Here is a 25,993-nt window from a genome sequence, read left to right on the forward strand (position 1 = left end):
TGCCGGCCCCGGACAACTGACATGTTTCTAAGCAGACTTGTATGAAGCTATCCTGACCAGAGTCGGGGTACAATGGCCGCAGCTACTTGCTGATCTCCACGCCACCGCAGACGAATCCACCCACCACCCTGCCACGCCTGCCCTCTCATCTCTGGGCTGGCGATCCAACCCCTTCACCGACTTAGCCGTTGGGCGTTATCGGTGGAAGATGGGGTACTATGATGAGCAGCAGAATCCCCTGGGTACTACTTACCTGGAACGATCGGTCTTCCCCGTGATGCACAGATGTAAAGGCAAAGAAACCCGAAACACCACACTTGAGCAAGCGGCCACATTTCGGCATAGGCGGGATTGCATCTCCACCTTGACTACATGATTTCCCTGTTCTAAATCCGTATCGACATCGTTGAGCCTCTGGGAGCACCATGAACTTTCTAGAATTCGAAAATGATCTACGTGCCCGCGGGCTGGCATCAACAGACCGATCTTCCGCCTGCCTTACAACTCCTTTAGACTGGTACAAGCCAGGACTTTGAGGCAGCGCTCGTGGAGACGGCAGCGGGTGATTGGTCTTCTCGCCAAAGTCAATGCACGCGTCCGGTGTACCTGCTGCTGGTCTCCGGGGAGCTGTTGTTCTGCCCCAGATGACTTCTCTCAGCTCGATGATTGACTGGTTGGTTGGTCAAGCTGGCTGGCGGGCCTCACTCCAACCATGAGAATGACAGGCGTACATTATCTGTACATCTCACGTCGAGCTGTGCCTGGTACAATCGCCCCGCCACGACCTGCTACCCATATCGGCCTGGCTGTGGATGTGTGCAACAATCTTTCTTTCTCTCTCTTCTCCTCTCTCGCGATCTCGCTTGGTGTCGAGGTAGCCTCAGGCTTAGAGCGTGTACCATGCTGGTATCCTGCCGTTGACCTCCCACACTCCCCCTCTCCACCCGTGTCTCGTATGGGGCGATGGACTGGGCTGTCATGGCCGCCATGGTCGTCCCGTATGGTCACTGGGGCAGAGTTCCGCTCCTGCTATCAAACCGTGGTTGCACGCAGACGACCTGGATCAGGGGTCGACGGCTCTTGACGAATGGGCACCAGGTCGGTGGCGTTGTTAGTTCCAACGGTTTTTGCTCTACCTTCGGGGCAGAGACTACATGGAGACGAGGGAGGAGAGAGAAAGGTAATCCGAAGAAAGAAACGCCCTTGGAGGCTCTCCATACGGCCCAGTCCAGCCCCAGCCGTCCTCGACTCCTCGCACCTTTTCTTTGGCAACAGGGCATCCGTCAGTTCAGATTTACTAACCTGGTCCCTTCATGAGGATGCAGAAGCGTACGCCATCTCCAACATTCCTTCAATCAGCATTTCAGAATAGAAATTCCATGATCCCGGTCGACTCTTGCACTTGCCCCAGACGGAGCTGATGGCAGAAGCCACACCCAAGCCTCCATCTGTTTCCGTTTGCGTCCGGTCTTGGAGAATAGAGGCTGCAACGGATCTGTGCATGCAGCAGAGAGGTTGCCGCAGACGTGGATGGGGACCTCCATCTAGTTGACACACAGATGGGCAAAGACAGAGACGGACACGCAGGCGGCAGAGAGAGTAAAGGGGACTGGAGGGCGCGCAGACCAGCAATCGCGCATACAGAAGAACATCAGACAGACGCATATACGCACACAAGCATATACACAACAAGCAGACAGACACACATACACGCAGACACACGCACACGCACACATGGCGCCGCCGCGGCTGCGGGAAGACAACGCTAAAACAGGGCCAAGCACTGAGCTGGCACACGTTGCCCTCTCTCTCATTCTCACTCACTTTCACTCTCTCCCCCGATATCCACATGGCCATATTACGGTGACCCCCCCCCCTGCATCCCATGTCAGTTTTTATAGACAGTCCACACGCCCCTCCATCTTGCAATCACCCTGGCCCTGCGCCTCTTTGGTCCATCCCAGATCTGTACGTACCTATCTCTTGTACACAAGAAGACCAAATTGGGCGACATACGTCTCTGTTCCTTGCGCTACCTTCACAACGCTCTACTATCAACGTGGGAACATCTGGAAGATAGGACGGGCCTCTCTCTTGTTAAATCACAACGGGGTCAACCCCTTGCTGGAGGCACTTTCAACAGTCATCAGTGCTTTTCTGCTCTTGAACCAACATCGTTGAAGTCGCCTCATTGATAACCTCTCGTGTCTCCTCTCTCTTCCTCGAGACGCCTTCCTGAGACGGTCTTTTTACGATATCAAGCTCAACATCATTAACCTGTTGTCTCACCTCGATCATTGTTAAACCTCGACTCCTCTCCCCACCGTCCCTTCATCCTTACAACAACAACATCTTCAAGTGGTGTCTGTGACATCTTGACCTCTCCCTCGTTTTGAAACCTCTTCCCGCGCAAACTGCTCCCCAACTTGTTTCAGGCATCGTTACCTGATTCCCATCTTCCTCCTCTGCACCTCCTCAGTCACACTGTTCCCGCATCATGACGGCAAAGAACTCACCTCAACACAACATGCGCGCTTCCCTGAACCATCAACAACAGAGCAACACCACACAGTCTCCAACTACCTTGGCCGTCAGGACGGACATGGTGGAAACATACAACACCATGGCCCCCGAACAGCCACAGCAGCATCAACAACGATCTTTCACCGTCCAAGATCCTCAAGCATACTATACACAGCTCTCCGCCGTCAGCCAACATCAATATCAGTCGCCAGTCATGAACCAGACTACCTGGTCCTCACCGCAGTCCATGTCTACAGATGAATTTGACAACAACTACTCATACCGCGGCCAGGCCGTTCAGTCGGCATACAACCCGGCCTCTCTCTCGCCGCGAAGCTGGTCATCAACCCAGACTCCCCCACCGGTTCAAGCCTCTCAGTACGAGTTGCCCATCCGTTCACAGGAACCGCCCTTTGGGCTCGCCAACGACCACTTGACAATGTCCCCAGAGACTCTGCGCGGAACAGACCTGAACGTCTCCCTTCACTACAGTAACGGCGGCTACCCCCACGGCTTTGAACAGCGCCACTACGAGCCCGAGCCCTTGCAGCGCACTCTAGAGAGCGACAGACTCTACGCATCTTCGCCCGGTACCGACGCTCCTGGATCACCCTACGGCGGCTCTCCGACCTCATTCCACGTTGGCGACTTGCCCGATGTCATCCCGGATCTTGGTGGCCAGAGCCCTCCTCCCAAGGCCAACCCCCAGCCAGATGCTGCCAACAACAACGGAGAAGGCCCGCCTTACGCGAAACTCATCCACAGAGCCCTCAAGAACGCCCCAGACCACTCCATGACTCTGCAAGAGCTCTACAAGTGGTTTAGGGACAACACCAACAAACCTCAGAGAACCGAGAAGAACGGGTGGCAAAACAGCATCCGCCACAACCTCAGCATGAACGACGTAAGTATCTTGCCTGTTCGCTCGCCCCACGTCACTCCGGTAGGATCATCATCCTGCCATGGAAGGCCCCATGCACGTTATGCTTGGGTCCCACCCCCTGGCTAGAGAAGCACTTGCATCTTGCATAATCCTAACCGACGAGCTTCTCTTTGTCCCCCACCTTAGTGTAATGATCCTGTTCGCTAACACGACAACCCTCATCTAGGCGTTCCAGAGAAGAGAGAAGGAGATATACACGCAACCAGACGGCCACACGTCTAACGAGAAGCGCGTGTCTGAGTGGTATCTCAACCCCAAGTACCTTGATGACATCCTGCCGACCACGCACTTCCGCGATGGCAACCGCGGCGGCACCTCGCGCAGCTTCCTCGGCCGCCGTGCCTGCAACGCCGCCGCTGCCAACGCCAACGCGCTCAGCGGCGGTCCGATGGGCATGGGCAGACGCAACAGCCCTCCCCGCTCTTCCACCATCACGCACTACCCGAACCCCGACTACCCCAACCGCTCTATGCCCGGCCGTGCCATGTCTGGACGCCGAGGAGGCCGCGCCACGACAAACTCCCGCAACGCAAGGCGCCAGCGGTCCCAGACCGGGTCCATGAGCCCCGTCATGGCCTCGCAGCATCACCACCACCATCAGCAGCAGCTGCATGCGCACTTCCCGATGCACGAGGAGATGATGAGACGGAGCCAGGCGGCCAACGAGCAGTGCTTTCAGCAGCAGCAGCGCGAGGTGCAAGCCCGCGGCGGCGGCCCTCTAAACCTCAGTCCCATTTCTCCCACCGGGACCGTTATCGTTGGCAGCACGCCCGGCGGCGGCAACATCACAACTCCCACCAGCGCCCCAGGATCCTTCATGGCCGTGGCCCAGCCCTATCAGTTCCAGGCCTACACCATGGCTGATGTCTCTGGGGTGTACAGCACTTCCACACCCACTGACGGTGCCATCTACAGCTGGGGCTCCAACGCCCAGTTGTGAGCACTGTTGGCATATCACATCTCATGATTTGGGAACGGTTTGGTGTGGCTCTTTGCCGTGTGTGCTTCGTCTCTGGGGTGGTCTGTAACTCTCTTCTTTCCTCTATCTATTTTTCTTTTCTTACAAAGGCGTTTACCGGGGGTAACGATTGTTTCCCGCCCCCCCCCCCCCCCCCCCCCCCCCCTCGCTCTACCAGAAGCGTAGAGCGAGTTGGGTGGTCATGGGTGGGTGGCTTTCTTTCCCGCTTTTCCGCCTTTTAGGGCGATGATGTATTATTTTACGGCGGGTTGGACGGTCGCGGGAAGTCAACAAAGTCTCCGCCTCTCAATGTCATGGGTCAGAAGAGGGCAACAAAAAAAAACCTAGACGCGAAGATCAGTTCCCGAGAGGAATAGAACTTCCAGTTGTTTCTTTATCCACTTCATCGCCTCTTCCGTTTGCTCTTTCTCTGTCGATTTGGCCTGCTTACGCCTATCTCTCCCAATCGACTACTTTCGCCTTTTCTGTTGGGACGGGAAATCAACAACGACGTCTTGCGGCGGATTATTCCGTCTAGTTGGATGGGCACATCACGAGAGCGGGACGGCTATCTTAGCTAGCTGTTCTCGGGGCCCCCGGTCCCGGTCGCTCCTCTCTCCCTCCCCACCCCTGTTCTCTCCTACGTCTTTTCTTCCCGCCAAGATCTGGCTCTCCGGGGACAGGTTCGGATGAGGGTCGACGACGCATATCGGGGGCAGAGAAAAGGGCCAAAGCAGGGGACGGGGATCTGTGGTCTGCAATCCGCTCGACGATGAGATGGGGGGCCAGGACAAGGGTGTTCGAGGCGTGGGCGGTGGGGAACAATTCTCGGAGAGAGATTTCCCTCCGATGCTGTCTCTCTCTCTCTCTTCCCAACACCTACCACACCACGCTTGGCACACGCAGACACACAGACACAAGCACTCCTCCTCCCCTCCCCTCCCCTCCCCTCCCCTCCCACACTGAATTTCCATACACCCACCCCCCCCACCCCACCCCCGTCTCTTCCTCGGACTCGAAGAGTACAGTGCCCGTCTTTGACACCTGCAGGGTTCGAGACTCGTTGGTGCTCTTCACTACCACCATTCTTTCTTTTTCCCTCTCACTGTCTTTTCGGTGTCCTGCCTGCTGGGTGTGCGTGTCAGTGGTCACTGGTGGTGGTGGTGCGGCAGCGCGGAGCGTCTTGCGTGTTGTAGGCTAGCTTCCTCCTCTGTTGGAAGCAGTAGCCGCGAACCCAGGTGAGGGAGAAAAAAGCAATTCTGAACATTCGGTCAGGATCAGGGTGCGAGAGGAGAGGGGACGAGAGAGGAGAGAAAGCAGAACGCGAGAAAGAGAGAGAGAGGAGGGAAGAGAAGAGAGTGGCGAATGTCTGCCTGCCTGCCCAACTCCCGCTTGTCTCTTTTCTTTTTTCCTCCTCTCTCGACTGTTCTGGTTTCCCCTTTTGCTTTTCATTACGGCACAGAATAGGACAGGATGGAACACAACACAGACACGATATGAGGGCATACGGAAATAGGAACGACGAGGATATCCGGAAACGACCAAGTTTTTGTTTTCTTGCATTTTTTTCGTTCGCGTTCTTGTTTTCTTGTCATTTTCTGTTACATTCACGACCGAGGCGGCATCGATGCAAAAAGAATAACACATCTCACGACAACGAAACCGCATCAAATTCATCCATCATCATTACCCTGGGCCAGGCAAATCGTCGACGAAAAACATCAACATCCACCAACAAGTCAACATCATCATCATCATCATCATCATCATCATCAATCATCAACATCATCATTATGATCATAGAGCGCGTGCAGCCGCCGCTGCAAAATACCCCATGTTTCTCCAATACCTGTTCCCTTTCAAGTTGTTCTCTTTTGCGGTTCGGAACTAGTTTGCTTTGATTTTTGCTTTCATAGTCTCTCTTCCAGTTTTGCATTTATCTCGAGTTAAGGGTTTCACAAGCGAATAGCTTGATGAGTCAGTACGATTTTCTTTTTTGAAGGTGGACAGTGTCTTGATATCTAGAAGGGACAAGAAAATTAATGTAGTTTTTTGGCTTTATGATCTGAATTATGAGTAGCATGATTATCTCGAAACTAAAGTCCAACTAACCCATCTTCTTTCCTAGAATGGTGATGAAACCCTTTATGACGACGAGTGGTGATGATGCATGCATGCGCTCATATGAGCTAAGAGGATCCTCTCTGCGTGAGCTTTCCAGTCCGTCGGGCATTTCGCTATTGCATCTAACCCACGCGTCAAGCGAAAAGTCTCTCACTCCTCTCTCCCCAGCTACCTATGTACATACCTACATACCTCCCACCCTCCATCATCCTCATTCCCCTCTTTTCTTGCCATCTCATCTCAATTGGGGATGTTTAATTTACAAGTTCATCGTAAAGGAAAAAAAGGAAAAATAACCGCCAGGGAGCTTGAAGCCTCGGGAGCCTCGAGAACAGAACAGACTCGCAGAAAGCAAAGCCATCGAGGGCCAGTACAGGCGGCCGCTCACAATTCACACACCCCCTCCCCCTCGCTCCGACACCCCAGTGAAAGTGGAGCTGTAGGCAGCGAACAAGGGGGGGTGGTTTCCGAGAAGACCTGCCCGCGTGGGACCCCGTTTGGGGGTGGTGCGTGGATAGAGATAGACTTTCGGGAGCAGGACGGTTAGCGGACGGACGATCGATCAAGCGAACCTTTGCTTGTTCCTTGCTTCCCATCTGGCTTCATTGGTCACTTGTGCCTTTTTCCCTTGAGAGAACGCACAGACGATGGGTTGATCGTACGGTAGAAAGATAGCCAGGGGGGGGCGTGGAAGAGGGTAGGTTGTGGGTGACTGGCCCCGTCACTTGTTGACTTGTCACTCGCAGGTGGCGGCTGGAGGTGCCGCAGTAGGAGGAAGAAGAAGAAGGTCGGACCAGGGTAGGGTGAAAGGGAGATCGTTGTTCGTCGGGGACAGGAACAAAGAGAATGTGTCCGCAGAGAGCGTACCGAAAACTGAGAACGTACAGAGTTCTACGGAAGCGTGTGTCATCTCCCGTCTCTGTAACTGGGTAGGCTACCTGGGGGGGGGGGGGGGGGGGCGTGAGAGGTATCCGTAGGTAAAGAAGGTAGAGTACTGCGTACGTGTAAAGGAAACCAGGGGACGGGGGACTGCGAGTGAGGGCGTGAGCTAGGTGGCCTGCACAAGGCCAGAGGAAGATCATTCAAGGGGACAGTATGTAGCAAGGTCGATGAATGCCCATGATCGACTCCAGACTACCAGACGCAGTGGCCCAATATGGAGTGCAAAATGGCGATGGTAATGCCAGATTTGGTGGAATGCCAGCCTGCTAATCGACACCAAAGTAATCTTGAGTTAGCGCCCGGGTGGAGTTGCAATCTTGAAGGTCGGACGATGAACCCTCCCGCCAGTCATGGCGTTCAGTCTAGACCCGGATTCTTCGCGGCTTCCCGGAAGCCTCAATGGCGCAGAGGGTAGTCGGACCGCCGGACGGGGCGCAGGTAAGGTAAGGTTTGGTGAGCCTGGTAAGTCAAGGAAAGCATACCCAGCTGCGGGCCCATCAGACCTAGCCGTTGAGTCAATGAGACGACGGGATCGTCACAAAGCTTCTATTTCCTCCTCATGTCTCGCTCTAAGTAACTCGTCAGCCTACACCCTCAGATCCCTGACCTTGATTGGGTGACTATGTCCACGCAGGCGGGAAGACCTCCTCAGTCACAGGATTTGAGATGAAGAGATGCCATGGAACGAGCGCACCGGGGGCGTGGGCGGTTTGCTACGAAGAACACACCAGGTTTCCTCGAACCGTCGTGGGAACGTGGAGAACAGCAAGCCCCCGAGTGTTGAGGATCGCCAGGATGGAGCTTGATGTGCCTGCCGCAGGGCCGCGCTCCATAGCCATGCGGTCGTGGCGTTGTATATCTTCCAGTCTACCTCCTTCGCCCTGTGGGGTTGGCGATCAAAAGCCTCGCAGAACGTAGCCCTCATCGCTTCAGGGTTAGGCCGGCAGGCAGTGATTAGGGTAAGCGATGGAACATGATAGGTCCTGTAGACGACGACATCGACGGTTCGCCCCGGCTTAGATCGGCCTGGACTACTGGGCGGCAAGCCTCGGCGGCGGAGGCGGCGGCGACAAGGTTATCGTCCATGTCGGCGGTGAATGGATGTAGAGGGTAGGGCAGTCCACCCCTCCAAGGGTATTCTTCAGGGCCCAGTATCGAGTCAATTTGTCAAATGTCTGCCGCTTGCTTTTTCCTCGTAGTATTTATTGTCTCAACCCGCCTGCGTTTTCCGCATGTCGTATCGCGGGGGTGGAGAGGAGGCCGACGAAAAGATGGCTCCATATTCCCTTTGTCGAGATGAAGGCCATCATCCCCTTCACACAGGCCCGTCAGAGAAGCAAGTCCTGCAAGACGTGTTCGCTTTTCTGCTTTATCTGCAGCACATCGAGGGGAGGGAGGAGATGGGTATGACAGGCGCTTGAGTGTAACAGGACTAGCCGCTCTGCGATCCCGACTTCCGCGAGACCGCGTATAACCCTGCCGGGGATTTTTAATAACTGGCGAACCACTTGTCCTGCCGCGCCCTGGGTGAACGTCATGCTTGTCCGCAGGGCCTGTCATTGACGGGTGATGAGAGGGTTGTGACTCTCGTCCTTTTCTCGCTGTCATTGGTTACCGAACCCTCGGGTCGAGACTAGGCACGGTGTTCTCCCAACCCGGACTTCTGCTTGTTAATCCCGGACTTATGCTCGTTCTGGGTGGGTTCGAGGCGGCAGGTGTGGACATGCCAAGGTCCCGGGATGAACAGGAACCATACTAACATAGCTAGCTAGCCCATGGACCATGGAGCAGGTACTTGGACTTGAGACGAGGTTGCGTGGTCCCACTGCTCTCTCTCTCTCTCTCTCTCTCTCTCTCTCTCTCTCTTGGTAGATACGGTTTGCTCACACCCTGCTCAAGCGCCCTCTTCGTGCTTCTTTTTTCCAAAGGCTAGGATGCGGATTTGGATTGATCTCGCAGCATCATTCCAGGGATCATACTCGCAACTGGAACTGAAAGAAGCCATCGTCTTCTGCATACGTCCTCAAGGCGGGGGTGCCCTCGTCGGGAGTCGGTATGCTTTGAATGGCTTTAAGTCGGGTTTGCGCCAGACTTATCAATCAAGACACTGGCAACGACGACTGACAGAACCCGAGGATAGCGGCGCAGCACGCAAAACAGCATAACTACAGATAGTGAGGTGCGTCGCAGTGTCGAGTTATGTCGCGAAGGCATCCCTGGCTATGGCCAGATGACCCCCATCTTTCTTCTACACGAGGCATGGAGCCAAGAGAACCGGCAAGCCACGAAGCTGGGCGCGAGCTGTTGACTGGTTCCCCGGAAGCCGTCCGGCAGGCGGACGTCTTTGCGGGACTGTCGGCTCTCGAGTGGCTGGTTTGACAATGAAAACCCGCAGTCGCACGGTCAGATGGTCAACGGCTGAGGGTGTCATGGGTACTTGTCTCGCATTGCGACTGGGACGAGATACCTTGCACAGTAATACGATGTGCCGTTGTTCACGGCCAACATAAGAGTTGAGGCGCAGGACTGGCACTGTCGAGCTGTTGTGAGACTGTGAGTAAGGGAGGGGGGGTGGTCATCCAAGACTCCAAGGAAGCCACGCTCAAATTAGATGCCGCTGAGCGATCCAGCTGCTTTGATGTAGGTCCAATGTCTGGGGCACATCTTGTGCCACATGAGATGCAGGCAAAAGGATCGATAGACCGATAAAGCCTTGATTGACCGCCGGTAATTGTTTGTGGCGGCATGCAACAAACCCTAAGGGTAAAATAAGCGTCTAAGGTGTTGAAGAGGTTTGTTACCACCCCCAGATCGGAGTTGGTGAGAGTCCGCCAACACCGATGATGGCTTGTCTGGCTTGTCTGGCGCGTCTAGCTCACCAAGAAGACGCACGTCGTTGAAACAGACTTGGCTTTCCTCTCTTGGGCGTTCCTCTTTTCCGATTCTTTGCGGCGGGGAGACGGGCAAACGTCCGATAGACATGGTCCACAAATCGTCCACTTTTTAACCTGGAAGTGCCAGGTACAAGTGGAATCCTTCTTATCCCCCTCTTCGACCCCTTGCATCCCTCTTTGCGGAAACACCTCGTCGCCTCGGACAACTCCTCCGCTTCATCCAAGAGGCCCGCCCACCGCGACCGCCGTTCCCTCGAATGAGACCCCTGGTCTGTCGAGACTTGGGCTTGGAGTCACCAGGGCGAAGACTGTCACTGGAAACACCCAAGTGGCAGCCAGTGTCCAACGACAACTCGCAACCTTTGCCCTCTCAAGCCCCCCCCCCCCATGGGTCGAGTCCTAGAAACGAGATCTTGGTACGGATATCGGTACTAGGTCGCTAAGCCTCCAGTCCTTGACCCTTGTGCTGGCATCTTTTCAGAAAGGCTGAAGAGACAACTAGCCTAGTCCAGGGCCAGGAATGGACAGATCACGCTTGCAAGGTTGGCACCTGGGGGGGGGGGTTTGCTTCCAACCAACCCTAACCTGGCATCTTCAAAGGTGCGAGATCCCCGCGCCAACGACTTCGAATCTTCGGATAGATGATCGGGGGAGAACAGGAATATACGAAACGGCACTCGTTAGGTGATCGGGAAACGCCAGAAGAACACAATTGCGACGAGATCCCTTCCAAGAGGGTGCTTCTAGATGCCGATAGGATTCGCTCATAGTCGCTCATCCCTCAACATGTGCCAATACATTCGAATAAAAGATGGTGTCGAGTGTCGACTGGCTGTGCGGTTGACAGATTTGACAGCCGTCTTGCCGGGCGAGCTAGCACGCCGTTTTTTTCTCGCTAATCCTTCCTCGTCGACAGTTGAGCACCTCCAACGGTTTATCCACTGCCATTGCAAAGACGGTTGCGAGACAGGTAAGTATACCCTGGCTCTCGGGTCCGGTGGGGGTTAGATCCCGCCGGAAGAGCCAAGCGTGTCTGTTCAGGACTCGAGTTGTCTTCATTGGTCCAACGGTCCAACAATCCAAATGGAGTCCGCGGTACAGATACGGCGGCACAGATACCAACTCGCCAGACCTCTCTATGTTCAAACATGAGGGGGGGGGGTGTGCTTCCACAAGTCCAGGTCTTGAGCTGGATTATCGCACACCACTGTGGCTCGCCGGGAATCCACACTACCAAGCGTCACTTGTCACAAATTGGAGAATTCGATGGCCGAATTTTGTGATAGATCCTGGATCTCTGATTATCGAGATGGCGGTTCTGACGAGTTCCCGGCCGTTTTGTCGCTGTCCTTGCCAAGTACGGACGTAAGGCCATGAATGGTCTGTCACACAGGACGCGGCACTGATCGGTGATGATGAAGTTGGAGGGAGCCAGCACCCAGAGACGTGTGTGCAAAGTCGCCCACCGCCATTCGGCCCTCCCTCATATGACCATAGAATGCATGGTGTGTGGTGTGAGTTTGACGTCAAGTCCTTGTTACTTGGAATCCAATGCATCCTAGAAATGTCGAGATCACCGGCTTCTGGATCCAGCAGATGAAGTTAGTAAATCGATGATTTTCGCCTCGGGAATCCGGGCAGTCGTAGCCTGTATGCTGCTACCCGGTTGACAGGCTCGAGTGCAACCCCAAAGGAACATGTATACAGCGCATCCTATGCTTCATTGCGTCGCACAGCGCCGCGGAATCGACATCACCAAAGGGAAGCCGCAGTCCTCTCGGCCCACATCTATGGCTCCGGTCGAGTTTTTGTGCTGCCCTTTTCTGGGATTCGTGTTTGAATGCTTCATCTTCCCGTCTGATGCGCCGGCGGCGCTGATGAGCAATAATCAACCGACAGCATGCAGGGCACATACTCAAACACCCTGCAGAAGTCCTTTGATGTCCGCCCGGACGACGAATACTGGATGCAGTGTAATGTTACAGTCCGCTCATCTGAGATCTGATTCTCGACGGGAAAGAAACATCGTCTGGTCAAACCTTCGATTCCTAGCAATAGTCGAGCGTACCCACGGTATGGAGTTGCTGGCGATGCTGAATGACCCCTTCGAGTTTTCACTGTTAATGATCATCTTCATAGTCTTTGCAAGGCTTTAACGCCTCGAAAATCTGAGTCGAAGACGCTTCATTGCATCTTTCGATGGCGTTTCGTCGCGTCTTGCGCCCGTCATTCCGAGCCACACTCCAGTGGTTGAGGCCATCGAGGCGCTTTCTTTTCTCGAGCGATGACCTTGCGACGGGAATCATGCGTGTGTGTATCAATGTGCACCAATCATCCAGCGAATTCCACTGGATTTCCGCCATCGCTAAGCTGCAGACCGGTGCTGGCAGGCTGAGAACGGCCGTTTGAGCTTGGTTCTAGTCGGCAAAGGCGATATTCACCAGCCGATGGCTCCGCCTTCGGCCGTTAAGCTAGAGTGGGAGAAAGCGAAAATCGCACGCATGTCGACGACAAGTCGTTGAATTATAACGTACGTAAAGAAAGACGCGATGAATCCTTGGAGTGTAGCAGAAGCTGACGTGTGGGTTCGCTAAAGCAGTCACCCACCCACGACTAGAGGCGTCCCGTCGTCTTACTTGCGATCTTACGTCCGAAAGAACTCAACGTGGTGCCCAGACTCCAGAGAGATCCTGCTCGGTCGACGGGACGAGCCACCGGGGCATTGTTCCGGTGCAGCATCAGCATGACGGTGATGCATCTGTCCTGTCGGAGCTCGAGGCGTCCCCGGGAAGTCATCAACAGAAGTGGCATAGGTCGTAATCTGCGCATGCCGGCTGTCGCTTCTGCAGAAAGGCGGAGGTAAACTGCCAAGTTTCATTGCAGAAATCTCGAAGCCTTATCGCCACCTGTTACATCCACAGACACATGAAAAGGAAACATGGCCCGCAATGCTGCAAGGTCGCATCACGGGCCGCTGCCTCGGGCAGATGGCAGGAACGCAGATCGTGCACCATGCCTTGCCCGGTCTCGATTCTGGGCAATGCATCAAAGCGAGTGGCTCTGTTTGACTTGCTGTCGTATACAAGGTTTTGCGTCTCGTTGAATATACGATCAATACTCCTTAAGATAGCCGCGGGCTTCACACTGCAGCCGACAGACGGGATAGGCGAGCGCGTCTCTGCACCCCGTTTTCCGACAAGATTAGTTCCCGTTAATGGGCCGCGCCGTCAAGCCGCGAGAGAGATTTCCCGAGAATGGGCGCGGTTTGTCAAATGGAGAAAGCAGTGTCACACAGTGCCACGTCGAACAAGGCGGAGGGACCTTCGGTTGACTTGTGTCAAGACTGTAGGATGGTACGCCGGGTGTAGATTTTTCTGGTTGCCACGTGGGGGGATATATTTTGAGATGTAGTTCGGTATTAATTGACGTGTCTCGCACAAAAGAAGAGCCTTTTGAGTCGACTGCTGATGTGTGACTTGGTGCCGTCTTGTCATCGGGAGTTGTCATAAATAGAACGGCATGGCCATGCTGAAGTGGAACGAACTCCACGAGCAATATCCATCTTCCGAAAGTTTTTTGCGTAGGAAAGGCTGCAACGTTTCATCCTTCCATTGCGTCTGTTATTGGAATATGTTACTTGCCGTCAGCTGTGTGTCGCCATGGAAAGTGAAGTTTCGCCATAGATCGTTCCTCATCAGCCTCCAGGCTTCTAGAAACAATGTGCGGAATCCGCGGCACGGCCAGACGCATTTCTGCCGCCATACATGCTCGGTCTGTCTCGCTTCAGATCCCGGTATCACCTCGGAGGAAGACGCAGCTGCGGACTTCTCAAGGAAGCCAGCCTCCACAGTCGTATGCAAGATTCTGCTGCTCAACATCGGGGCTCCGGAATCGAACATCCTGTGTCGGACAAGCAAGCTAACGGCATGTAGATCGTTTCGGTCCGTTATTAAGCGTCCTTGCATGGCTCTTGTGGAATTCTGGAGTCTTTTCAGAGTCCGAGCCAAAAGGTGTCTCATGTGTAAGGCAATCCGCACCGGATAGATTCCGGAGTGCTTTGCCCACCTGCGCACCCGCGTCCGACGGCACGTCTATGTCTATTTCGAGAGTAGCCTTGTTGCGTGGATATCTTCCTCTCCTCAGGAGCACTCCGTTAGGATATCATCCAATCCAAAAAAAAAAGCAGCATGTATCACTTTTGATACTCACTAATTGCAGTATCGTCAGAGCCAGAGAGATGTCCCACGATGAGGGGTAGCTTCGAGTGACATCGAGGTGTAAAGTTTGAGACTAGGGTCGATCTAGAATTTCCGCTTCTTCCGTGCGGGTCCCGTTGTGGCCTTCTTCTGTATCTCCTTTTGCAGTTCGTCCCGTTTCCGATCTGCCCGCTCCTGTGACGTCTCCCTGAGCTTCGCCAACGGCTCCGTGTCCTCTTTAGACCTTCCCCTGGTTTCCGCATCTTCGGCCTTCGGCTCTGGAGTCTTTGATGGGCGCGTGTCTCTGCCTATCCGGCCCATACCAGTCTTCTTAGGTGGCTCTGGTGATTTAGAACGTTGACGCTCGCCACCAATGCGACTTAAAGCCCCCTTCTTCGGAGATTCTGGGGTCTTTGAGCGACTGGTACTACCACCACCGATGCGCCCCAAGCTCCCTTTGATTTTACTTGCGGCAGGCTTCAGTGGCGGCGAGGCCTCAACTACCGAGACCGCACTTTCATCATCAGACGCCGTTTCGGTATCCGAGCCCGGAGCAGCTGGCACCGGGTCCTCGGGGACTGAAGATCTTGTTACTGGTTTAGGGTGGTCTTTCTTCCCTATCGTACCCAGGCGGTTAGATTGAATGGTGGGCTCTTCAAGAGGTACAGGTACGCTGTCTGGAATGTGAGATTCATCTTCGTCCTCAGTGCTATCATCGTCGTGTGTAGAGTATGGCGGTACGGAACGTTTTCGATTGGGCATGAGATGGGGAGGCGTCGACTGGACTTGAAAGTCATCGTCTTGATCCTCTCCCGCGATTCCCTTGTTTGCCGGCTCGCTGTGACCATGCCCCTCTCGTTCGGATTCGGGAAGCGACGTTGCCGGCTGGCTTGAACGGGACCTCGTCTTGGGTCCCACAATCGGGATGCACAACGCCTCTGGCTTAGCCCACCATTCATCAAGAGGAGTTGCAGTGACCACGTCGGCCTTGCGACTATACTCAAGTCCATCCCCGCCGAAGACACTCTCAATAACACCGAGAACGTCGTCAGGGCCGTCGTCAGGGCCGTCGTCAGACTGTGCCTTCCAATCATCGAAAGAGAAGGGAGCCAGACCCTTGACCTTTTCCTCTGCCATCTTTCTCGTGGGCTTCTGTTTTGCTGACAAGACGGCGAAAACGTTCTCGAGGCGAGTTCCAGTAGCTTCCAACTTATCCAGAAGCTTCATGATAACCGCATCCTTCTGCTTGATGGTTTCTGCAAGAGACTCCACTTGTCGGCGGCCTACAGAGTTTGCTTGTGCGAGGGGTACGACGAGTTCTGTCGTGAGCTCAGACTGGGGACACTTCTGTAGATACACCGGCCATTCCAAAGGTTGCATGTTGTCCAGCTCGCAAGTAATACTCATGGTCAAACCCCGCTCCCCAGCTTCCTTGTTGGAGCGTGTTGATATTGACATGGATGCTTTGTCATGATCTCGGCGGCTGGGATCAAAGACGGATCGAATCTTGGACAGGAAAGCTCGCATGTTGCTGTCGCTGTCCGTCGGGTCAATACTGGTGGACTCATTGAGGCTGCGCTTGTAAATTGCGCGCCGATCCAAAGACTCAGACCATATGTTGGCCAGGTCTGTAACAAATATTGTGTATGATGTGGTCGTGAATGTTGTTGATACCAATAGGTTAGGCAGGTCGGCTGAAGTGGGCATAGGCAGCCGTCGCCAAACGGGCGGTGTTGTCATGGCTGGGCAAGTCCCGTATACTCGACAACCAAGAACAAACTTCCGTGGTCTATCAGGAGAGAGAATACGCAGGTGGCCGTCCGCGAAGTCGAAGCGGCGTTATCTCGCAGCTGGAGGGCCGTTGCATAGACGGCACGTCAAGAGCCGATTCAGACGAAGCCTTGCAGCAGGTAGCTGGGGTTCGAGCAAAGAGACTGCCGGTGCGACGTTACTGGAGGATACGTCGGCCCTATTTTCGACAGAGTCTTTGACGCAGCCCTCAATGAAGGAGCTAGATTGAAGTGGGCGAAGGATACGGCGGTTGTGCTAGTCGCGGCATCTATGAGTTGCCCCGCGTGGGCGTAGAAAGGTAGTAGTTGGTCGGTCAATCTTGGGGGCGTTTGATGCAGAATTGATGTGGTGGTTTTGCAGTGATACGTATGACAAGTAGTGGTAGCCCCGCGGAACGGAAGGGATGGCGGGGATGTTGAGGATGTTGGAATTCGTCGGGTGGGAGGGAGAGCAAGACGTGGAGGTGGAAGGTATCACCAGAGACTTGGCGCTGCGGTGCATCAATCAGGCAGCGATGTACAGTGAGAAGCAGAAGATGGAGACTGTGGCTCATGGTTGTCAAGCCACATTGGCAGAGAAATATGGGGCCGGTATCCACACTCTTTGCACTGTGCAGGGGAGGACAGGGTCATCCAATGTACAGTACCACAATGAGAACGTGCGTGAGAGTGAGAGCATGAAGACAGCATGAAGAAACGGGTGCCAACATTCATACGTCTCATCTACTTCAGCCAAGTGAGGCTGTCGAGGACAGCGTGCCACAGCATGGGGTAGGTACTACGGCATTGACAGGCAAAGTCTTGAGTACATGCCCAAATACCTTTCCATAAATGCAAGTCAAATGGGGATGTGAACGTATCTTACCTACCCTAGTCTCACAGAACTTCAATCTTCACCTGCAATCCAAAACTCCTCTTTCACGCCATGTTGAAATAGGCTGCAACCGACTGAATGTGACGTGTCTCAGAGGCAACGTAGGTCCCAACTCACTCAGGATGGTTGGAGATCTGGATGACTTGAGGCTGAAGTTAGATTAGGTTTGGACGAATTCACGCGACAAGGGCATCCTGACATTGGCAGTGCCATAAGGTCACGTCAAAAATGGCGTAGAATTGTCTCAGTCAGCTTCGGTACGACTTACACTCTCTCAGCCATATGCTTTCCCAGCTATTTATTGTTTATTCACTTAACGCACTCACTCATTCATAGTCTTCAATGCCTCACTTACTCAGCTCACTCGAGTGGTGAGTGGCACATGCAGAGAGCCTTATGTAAGTCATGATGATGGAGGACTCATTCCAGGTACGTACCCAATCTCCCTTGGCATCTGAGCACCTTGGAGGTCTATGTGTGTCGATTCAAACGTTCTTCCACACCCACCTTTAGGACGACAATGTTTCTTCAAGTGAAGTCAAGCGCCTTTGCAGCATCGAGAGTCCAGAACTCCAGCTTCGATATGACTCCCATCAACCACTGACCGCTTCAAGATCGACAACCAACGTTGAAAGGTGAGACAGACCGTTGCAATGCTACCATCAACGCGGAGCTGGGCCGATCCAGACTCCCTGAAAAAAGACCTGAGAAAGCCGTCACTCATCATCATCTGAAGTCTGTGATTGGCGCAGCTGTGCACCGCCATAGCGCCCCCATAATTCCACCTCGCGTGGCGCCTGGATGCGCCACTCGTTTTCCCCCATTCCACCAACATTCACGCTTCAGCATCATTGCATGAGAAACCCCCAGTCTACCGCCAAGATCCCACGCGAGCCTGTTAACTTGGTTTGACGTCTTTCGGTGCTACGCCACCCCCGCTGAACAAGCTTGATTCACGATTCCTGCGAGCCTCTTTCCAGGCGCTGACTGGCCCGTCAAGGCACATCACCAGTGCCATGCTTGCCAGGCACGAAAAGCAGGGACAGGGACATGGAGGATGACGTCCCCAAGTGAGGGGAGTCTTCATCAATTTCTCGCACCGCACCATGGCATTCATGGCAACAAAGGATACTGGTGGCAATCTTCCACGCCGCTGGCAACACACCATTGGCCATCTTTTCTGTGGTCCGCCATGCCAGCCACACCTCAGCCATGCCTACAGTCATGGTGCTTGCGTCTGGCTTGTAGGACAGACCTGGCCTGGCTTTCAAAAAAGAAGGGGATGACGGCGGCGGAAGGCGAAACTGGCAGGCGGCGTCAACGTCCACTACCTTGCAATGGGATGATCAGCCAGGAACGCTATCCGTGGCCCGTCGCTGCTACCCAAACACTGGGGATCTTGGTCATGCTTCGGCCTATCCCACCGCAGGAAGCTGGATATCGCCTGCTCTGCTCTGCTCGCCCATAATTCGTTGCTGGGGCCTCCAGAGTACCGGGAAGGATTGCAACGCCAGAGGGGATCCCATGCCATGTATAAACTGAGTCTACCCGCCGCCTTTAACACCTCTCGACCGCCCTCTTTTCCGTCCAGCGTATACTGTATTATGCTCCATTGCCCTCGATAAACACCCTTCGTGGCAGTAATCATGGGACAGAAGCCTAGCAGCCCGTTGGCGACTTGTCTCGACAACGTCTGCGACAGCCGTTCCTCTTGCGTTGGATACCCCAACGACCCTCTCTTCCAGCTTAACTGGGTGAAGCCGTACAACCTCGATATCCCGGTGGTGCCTATTGCCGTCACCAAACCGTCAACAGCGGAAGATGTCGCCGGGTTCGTCAAGTGCGCTGCGGACAACAATGTCAAGGTGCAAGCCAAATCAGGCGGTCACTCATACGCGTAAGTCCCTTGAGATGTCTCCATGGTCTAGTCAACTACTAACGTCGTTGTCTACTTGCAGCAATTTTGGCATTGGTGGCACCGACGGCGCTCTCGTCATTGACTTGGCCAACTTTCAGAACTTCTCCATGGACACGAACACTTGGCAGGCAACCATCGGCGGAGGCCACAAGCTGCACGACGTGACGGAAAAATTGCACGACAATGGGAAGAGAGCCATGGCTCACGGCACGTGTCCCGGTGTAGGCATCGGAGGCCATGCCACAATTGTTAGTTCCCCGCGATGGGCGATCCATCACGCCTTCGTGCGCCCTGCTAATGCAAGTCACGTCCAGGGTGGTCTCGGCCCCAGCTCAAGAATGTGGGGAAGTTGTCTAGATCACGTTGTTGAAGTTGAGGTGGTCACCGCAGACGGCAAGATCCAGCGCGCGAGCGAATCCCAGAACTCGGACCTGTTCTTTGCTCTCAAGGGCGCCGGCGCCGGCTTCGGCGTCATCACCGAATTTGTTATGCGGACCCACCCGGAGCCCGGCGATGTTGTGCAGTACTCGTACGCCATCACTTTTGCCAAGCACCGCGATCTTGCACCTGTCTTCAAGCAATGGCAAGACCTCATCTCCGACCCCGAGCTGGACCGCCGGTTCAGCAGCGAATTCGTGATGCAGGAGCTCGGCGTCGCCATCACAGCCACATTTTACGGTACAGAGGATGAGTTCAAGAAGACAGGCATCCCAGATCGCATCCCCGAGGGCAAGATATCCGTGGTAGTTAATGACTGGCTCGGCGACGTTGCTCAAAAGGCACAAGATGCGGCGCTCTGGTTGAGTGATATCCAGTCGCCCTTCACCTCCAAGAGTCTCGCCTTCACCCGCAACGACCTCCTCAGCGAAGATGGCATCCAAGGAATGATGGACTACGTGGACGGTGCCGACCGTGGCACCCTGATTTGGTTCCTCATCTTCGACGTCACCGGCGGCGCCATCAACGACGTAGCCATGAACGCTACCGCCTACCGCCATCGCGACAAGGTCATGTTCTTCCAAGGCTACGGTGTCGGCATCCCCACGCTGAGCAGCAAGACCAAGGATTTCATGTCTGGAGTCGCCGACAAGATTCGGAAAGCGAGTCCAAACGAGTTGAGCACATATGCTGGGTACGTCGACCCGACACTCGACAACGCACAAGAGCGGTACTGGGGAACCAATCTCCCGACACTGGAGCGCATCAAGGCGACGTGGGATCCCAAGGACTTGTTCTCAAATCCGCAGAGTGTGCGACCCAACGCGAGCGCAGAGATTGTTCAGCCCACGACTAGTGGTGGCTCGAATGGCTCGAATAATAGCGACTCGGCAGGCGGAAATAGCTAGGAAGGGGCCGGGAGCACCCGGCATTCACCTGGTCTTTCGGGACTTGCATTCATGACAGTCATGGTTTTGGCATTTTCTCTCTTCTTAGCATAAGGCACTGGCTCGGTAGACCATGAGGCAGTCGACTCGTTTCTCAAAGATACCCGGTATCAATTCAAGCATATTCTATTTGATTCATAATCTGGCCATGCCGATGGTTACGCAATATGTGCTGTGAATGTTGAAGGAAGCCTGCCAGGCATTCGAGTTGTTGAATGTACAATTGAAGTCGTATGCGCGGAAGAATACCGACTTGAGCAACGGTAAGCCCATAGGCACCCGCCATACGATCCTGGTCCGTACTTGGTGGGGGCCGTAATTTCGCCTTCTCGTCGACCAACACTCTTCATCAATCAACACCAACAGCCAGCATCATTTGAGACTTGGCAATCCTACATCTTCCACGATACTCGCACTTGACAAACCTTTCAACCTTTAGCAAAAGTCTAAAGCAATGTAAAGAGAACCCCCCCCCGCCGCGCCGAAAAGCTCAGTCACACAGCAACATCAACTCCAACCATATACTCAATCACTTCACACCCTCAACCCACCCACCATGCCCTCTATAATCGACGGCAGCCTCTCCCACCGTGCCTACACCACCCGGGAATCCGCAACCCGAATAACACACATCCTCCACAACCCCTCCCTCCTCACGCCCCGCGAGGTCGTGCTGGGGATCTACCTCCTCTACATAAGCTACTGCACAGCTCTCACCCTCCGGAGCATCGGATACCTCGTCTTCGAGGCGGACGGGCGTGAGATGTGGTGCCCGGCGGACCCGCCTGTACCGGAATGGTATCCGCCTGGGTGGAAGGTGGAGCTGAGTCGATGGGATTGCTTCCGGATACTGAGGTGGATGGTGATTAGGAGGGTTTGGGTTTTGGGGTATGAGGTTTTTGCGTGGGGTGTTTTGGGGGCGTTGGTGTCGTTTGCGGTTGAGGAGGGATTGAGATGGCTTCGAGGGTGAGTGAGGTTGGTGATGTGTGGGCGGGTGTATGGATTGAGTTGAGGGTGGTGGGCGCGATGTTGATGTGGGTTAGGCAGCGAGCGACTTTGAAGTTTGAGGGTTTGGATGGGGACTCTGGAGAGCCTGGCTCACGATGAGAATGGTAATGTTTTGACGTAGCAAGTCGGATGAGGAGCGACGAGTGTATTCAAAAGGTCGACCTTCCTTAGTAACGGCCAATTTATCTAGTTCATTTCAAGGACTCATTTTCTCCAGGGATCATATCTCAAAACGCATGATTGATCACTTCTAGTCATAGAATTTGTAAAGTCACAACAAGAACAACTTGTGATCAGTTGAACGACGGCCAAGTCCAATATCCCATCAAGATGAGAGAATTCAACACCGTGTACAGGAAACCTCCTGCATCGCGACCCCTCGTAGCTCAGCATGGCCATCTCGCTCGCAATTTTGCCCAACCTAGCCTGCGAGCCGGGAGTTTTCTAGGCTCTCAACACCAATCGTCGTCATCATCCTCCTGTTCACTCAATAGCCACGGTTCATGGTCACGAAAGGGGTGGCAGAAAGGGTTCAAGCAATCTATCCCGGAACACCGAAATCAAATGAGCACCATCTACAGGAAGAGTTGGGGCATGGGATATTCGCACCCTTGAGGTCTCTGAGTTGGGTTAGTTCGGGAAGAACCTTTCGTGTCATAATGACACCCTTAGTGTTGAAGTTAAGCAGGAGGTTATTCGACGAACAAAGTTCTGCAAATGAGATTGGCGGTGGATGAGATTCTTCAACTTTTGAGGCCGGTCAGAAATATATATGAGACCTCGTGACATCTCAATACATTATAAGAAGGTCAAAATGACAGCCAACAAATCGTTGTCATCAACAGAAGTGTATCATCCGCAAACATCTTGACAGGTAGTTACGAGACTGACTTGTTATTGGACAGGCATAGCTACCGAAACCAGAATCACGAGTTTCACTGCATCTTGAAATCCCCCAAAGACAATGAAGTGGGGCGACTCGGTGAGAGTAGTTGATCTTACGGATACTGATTTGGGAAAACGAAAAGTACCGTACTGATTTCACTGCAATTTAGACTCTTCCCAAGGCGATGATGGGACGCTAGGCATCGTAGGAAAGCAAGTCCTAGAAAAGTCCCAGACATTCACGAAGTAGCTAAGTAAGAAGTCGACCCTTTACCTCCGCGACCAGTTGTTCTTGACAGATTGGAGCACTGCAACTTTATCCCACCTAGGGCGTTGGGCGAAGGGTGAGGATCCACCTCTAACATCCTAACCAATTAACAGTGGAGGGGCCGCGTTAAGCTTGCTCGTGTGCAAGTTACGCAGCATTTCGAATTTTTCCAAAGTCAGAAGTTCGCTGTCTAGTAGCTGGCTGATATTGAGACTGGGTATCGCGCATTCGCGATCTTCACTGCGATTCCATCCCCCCCCCCCCCAACCCCCCCCAGAGGCATTCAAATGAGGTGGTGATCTTCCGCTTTCCACAGAGAGTTGCGCTTGACTGGCTGACCCCCTCCCTTCCCTTCAGCGGTCGAGGACACGTCGCACACCGACAACAGGTCAGGGGTTTTTTCCACTGCGGTCTTAACTCATCCAAAGGCGATGAATCCAGGTGACACGGTGAGAGCAGTTGCTCTTGACCAATACTTGCTTAACGACCTAGACTTCTGTGATTTCACTGCGATTTTGACTCCCCCCAAGGCGATGATGAGGGGCCGTGTGAGGGAGTGGGGCAAGACTGCCAGCGGGGTCTCAGCGCATCAAAAACAGGAGGCAAAGGTTTTCGTGGTGGCTTATCTAATCTCCACGTGACCTATAATTTTGGCTCGGGTAAGGGAGGAACGTAGGGTTCGGTGCTCCACACCAGCGATTCACCAAAAACATTTTCGAAGTCGTGAAATTTCCAGCCTAGTTCACGATTCCACGTCCGCCATCTAACCCTCCAGCCAGCCCCGTAGTTGAATTCGACACCCCCAAACCGACACAATGGCCAAGCTCTCGTAAGTCATTGTCATTCTACTCTTCGAATCCAGCGACGGCGCAAAAATTTCGGCTTCTTTTCACCCCTCCTCCAGCGACCACGGAGGTTTTTGGTGGGATGCACGCGACAGAAAGCGGGCGGGCGCTCAAGATTTCAACGCACAACAACGACGACCGACGCAGGGAAGGAGGAGAGAATTTTGACGATGGCAAGGCAAAGGCCGGAAGTGTAGGATTGGGACCCGACTGCGATAGAAACACCGATTGACGGCATACACGAATGGAAGACAAGAACACTGCGGAACGATTACCCCCCGCCTACCGCCTGCCCACCACGAGAAACGAAATTTTGCGCCGACAAAGGAGGAGACATGAGCAGAGAAAACTCTGGCGAATTCCCAGAAGCGGAAATGCTAACCAGATTCCTACAGTCGCGGTGCCCCCGGTGGCAAGCTCAAGATGACCCTCGGTCTTCCCGTGTACGAACTCTCCTCTCCCCGAATGAGAGAAACCCTCTCTGGTGTGGGAACTCGTCGCTGACTCTGTTGCTTCAGTGGTGCCGTCATGAACTGCGCCGACAACTCTGGTGCCCGTAACCTTTACATCATCTCCGTCAAGGGTATCGGTGCCCGCCTCAACAGACTGCCCGCCGGTGGTGTCGGTGACATGGTCATGGCCACCGTCAAGAAGGGAAAGCCCGAACTCCGCAAGAAGGTCCACCCCGCCGTCATCGTGCGCCAGTCCAAGCCCTGGAAGCGTTTCGACGGTGTCTTCCTGTACTTCGAGGACAACGCCGGTGTCGTAAGTACTATCCGATATCTATGGGGGATGGGACGCGTCGGAAGGGATTTGGCTATGCGGTTTTCGCATGGCCAGCCTCTGACGATGAGATTGCTGTTTCGATGTGACATTCACTAAGAACTCTCTGCTAACACAACTACTACAGATCGTCAACCCCAAGGGTGAGATGAAGGGCTCTGCCATCACCGGCCCCGTTGGTAAGGAGGCTGCTGAGCTCTGGCCCGTAAGTTCTTCCAATATCAGCAAGTTTCCCGGGACATATCCAACTAACACCCATCAACAGCGTATTGCCAGCAACTCTGGTGTCGTCATGTAAAGGAGTTTTTTTTTTTTACACAAGTCAAGAAATAAAAGGGCGAAAAGGACGACGTTATGGCTACGGATTAGGTCAACCGGTGCGAACCATTGGGACATACTTCATCACCCCCTCTTCCTCCTCTCTCTGTGACAACCTCTCTCCCCCTACCATGTCGTCATGAATGAGAGAGCCGAGGTCGAATGGATTCATCACACAAAACACCATCTGAAAGAGGGTTGTGGGCCTGGTTTTTTCTTTTTAGTTTCCTCGCTGGACTGGCAGGCTCTGCATTTCGGCTGTGGCGTGTAAAGGGAAAGAAATTCATACCAGGCATTTCGCATACAGGAGAGATACAAAAATCCGATTCTTTGCGCACGTTACACATATTTGCCTCCTCCTTTTCCAATGGCTCGCCATTTGCAAATCGACATTGCCTGTGATGTAGTTAAGCCGACGACCGACCAGGGACCTTGCTGTAGTGCGGTCTCCATGTAGGTGGTGTTTCCATGCGATGTTCTCCCCATCACCAAACCTTCACCCAGGCGACGGGTTTTTATATCATCAACGAGAATGTCCGCTTATGTCAGCACGTTCAGCAACATCTTGGAAGAATAATTGGTTCGACATGTTGATTGCGGCTCTGGGTGCACAGCAATTTTAACCCCCCTCGCAGGCCATGGCTTGCAATGACATTTCCCCTCAATCATGCCGAACCAATCCAGCCCTACTTTTACCCATCCCCCTTACTAACCTCTGCCTGCACCATTTGCCTTGATTTACCTTGCTTGCAGTATGCGCCGTATCGGTACTAATCCTGCCCACGTGTCAATTTGACATCGCCAGCTACCTCGTCCAGATGGAACTTGCATTCTGAATAGGTGTTTCCGAATCGCCCGCACTGTCGGCCTCCAGTCTCGATGCCAATCCGGGCTAGACGTACTAGCACCAAGGTATTCGCTAGCTGATTGAGGAAGAGGCAAACCACAGCTCGAGAGATAATCGAAAGCACGAGTCCGCGGACCTTGTCGTCTCAAGTGATTGTAAGGCTATCAAGGATCAGGAGCTGCCGAAGGACTCTATCAACGGAGCTTTTCTTCATCGCCGGAATTGCCTGGGCACCAGGCCCCCGCACTTGGGCATCCGTTTTGACTGTGAGTGGTATTCTCCCGGCTCAGTTGTAAGCACGTAAGATCGATAAAGCCTTGGGGTGAGCCAAAATTGCAATGCTCAGGCAACGACGCATTTGATGCTCTTGCCACTGTCTCGCTCAACTCAGCCGAGTCGCTGCCTTGATGAGGCAACCTGCGCGACCAGGATGGGCCGTGCGTGTGTGTGGAAGGAATGGAAGAAGTCATCAGCGTGATCGCAGCATACCAA

At 53.9% G+C, this 25,993-nt stretch overlaps 8 protein-coding genes across 8 annotated transcripts; 5 read left to right on the forward strand and 3 right to left on the reverse strand.

Moving 5' to 3' along the window:
• Window positions 1–1,197: 1,197 nt before the first annotated feature.
• BDP81DRAFT_137215 (uncharacterized protein) lies at window positions 1,198–1,777 on the reverse strand. Its single transcript, XM_060581799.1, has one exon. The coding sequence runs from the start codon at window positions 1,663–1,665 to the stop codon at window positions 1,312–1,314; it is 354 nt and encodes a 117-aa protein (XP_060439275.1). The 5' UTR covers window positions 1,666–1,777; the 3' UTR covers window positions 1,198–1,311.
• A 750-nt stretch (window positions 1,778–2,527) lies between these two features.
• Window positions 2,528–4,406, forward strand: BDP81DRAFT_332403 (uncharacterized protein; the record flags this gene model as incomplete). The annotated part of the gene is made up of 2 exons (XM_060585591.1): window positions 2,528–3,427; window positions 3,633–4,406. The coding sequence occupies 2 exons, from the start codon at window positions 2,528–2,530 to the stop codon at window positions 4,404–4,406; spliced, it is 1,674 nt and encodes a 557-aa protein (XP_060439276.1).
• Window positions 4,407–5,421: 1,015 nt separating this feature from the next.
• On the reverse strand, window positions 5,422–6,199 carry BDP81DRAFT_439930 (uncharacterized protein). Its single transcript, XM_060591455.1, has one exon. The coding sequence runs from the start codon at window positions 6,099–6,101 to the stop codon at window positions 5,622–5,624; it is 480 nt and encodes a 159-aa protein (XP_060439277.1). The 5' UTR covers window positions 6,102–6,199; the 3' UTR covers window positions 5,422–5,621.
• Window positions 6,200–13,583: 7,384 nt separating this feature from the next.
• On the forward strand, window positions 13,584–14,557 carry BDP81DRAFT_137260 (uncharacterized protein). The gene has a single exon (XM_060581800.1). It carries the CDS (start codon window positions 13,904–13,906, stop codon window positions 14,426–14,428), a length of 525 nt encoding a protein of 174 aa, XP_060439278.1. The 5' UTR covers window positions 13,584–13,903; the 3' UTR covers window positions 14,429–14,557.
• A 128-nt stretch (window positions 14,558–14,685) lies between these two features.
• BDP81DRAFT_332631 (XRCC4-like factor-domain-containing protein) lies at window positions 14,686–16,320 on the reverse strand (the record flags this gene model as incomplete). The annotated part of the gene is made up of 2 exons (XM_060585606.1): window positions 14,686–15,469; window positions 15,515–16,320. 2 exons carry the CDS (start codon window positions 16,318–16,320, stop codon window positions 14,686–14,688), a joined length of 1,590 nt encoding a protein of 529 aa, XP_060439279.1.
• A 2,570-nt stretch (window positions 16,321–18,890) lies between these two features.
• On the forward strand, window positions 18,891–20,508 carry BDP81DRAFT_332642 (uncharacterized protein; the record flags this gene model as incomplete). The annotated part of the gene is made up of 3 exons (XM_060585609.1): window positions 18,891–19,141; window positions 19,203–19,410; window positions 19,477–20,508. The coding sequence occupies 3 exons, from the start codon at window positions 18,891–18,893 to the stop codon at window positions 20,506–20,508; spliced, it is 1,491 nt and encodes a 496-aa protein (XP_060439280.1).
• A 452-nt stretch (window positions 20,509–20,960) lies between these two features.
• BDP81DRAFT_137316 (uncharacterized protein) lies at window positions 20,961–21,701 on the forward strand. Its single transcript, XM_060581801.1, has one exon. The coding sequence runs from the start codon at window positions 21,104–21,106 to the stop codon at window positions 21,515–21,517; it is 414 nt and encodes a 137-aa protein (XP_060439281.1). The 5' UTR covers window positions 20,961–21,103; the 3' UTR covers window positions 21,518–21,701.
• A 1,705-nt stretch (window positions 21,702–23,406) lies between these two features.
• Window positions 23,407–24,814, forward strand: BDP81DRAFT_137372 (60S ribosomal protein L23). Its single transcript, XM_060581802.1, has 5 exons — window positions 23,407–23,537; window positions 23,949–23,996; window positions 24,072–24,318; window positions 24,464–24,541; window positions 24,602–24,814. Exons 1-5 carry the CDS (start codon window positions 23,524–23,526, stop codon window positions 24,632–24,634), a joined length of 420 nt encoding a protein of 139 aa, XP_060439282.1. The 5' UTR covers window positions 23,407–23,523; the 3' UTR covers window positions 24,635–24,814.
• The last annotated feature ends 1,179 nt before the right edge of the window (window positions 24,815–25,993 follow it).

This window comes from Colletotrichum phormii (assembly GCF_030913505.1).
Source record: "Colletotrichum phormii strain CBS 102054 chromosome Unknown BDP81scaffold_30, whole genome shotgun sequence".
NCBI lineage: Eukaryota > Fungi > Ascomycota > Sordariomycetes > Glomerellales > Glomerellaceae > Colletotrichum > Colletotrichum phormii.

Bases quoted from the DNA above. Each gene is read 5' to 3' on its own strand.
- BDP81DRAFT_137215 (XM_060581799.1), bottom strand. From the start codon at position 1,665: ATGCGTCTGTCTGATGTTCTTCTGTATGCGCGATTGCTGGTCTGCGCG.
- BDP81DRAFT_439930 (XM_060591455.1), bottom strand. From the start codon at position 6,101: ATGAATTTGATGCGGTTTCGTTGTCGTGAGATGTGTTATTCTTTTTGC.
- BDP81DRAFT_137260 (XM_060581800.1), top strand. From the start codon at position 13,904: ATGGCCATGCTGAAGTGGAACGAACTCCACGAGCAATATCCATCTTCC.
- BDP81DRAFT_137316 (XM_060581801.1), top strand. From the start codon at position 21,104: ATGCCCTCTATAATCGACGGCAGCCTCTCCCACCGTGCCTACACCACC.
- BDP81DRAFT_137372 (XM_060581802.1), top strand. The intron at 23,997-24,071 runs GTACGAACTCTC...CTGTTGCTTCAG, and splicing joins ATGACCCTCGGTCTTCCCGT to TGGTGCCGTCATGAACTGCG. The intron at 24,542-24,601 runs GTAAGTTCTTCC...ACCCATCAACAG, and splicing joins AGGCTGCTGAGCTCTGGCCC to CGTATTGCCAGCAACTCTGG.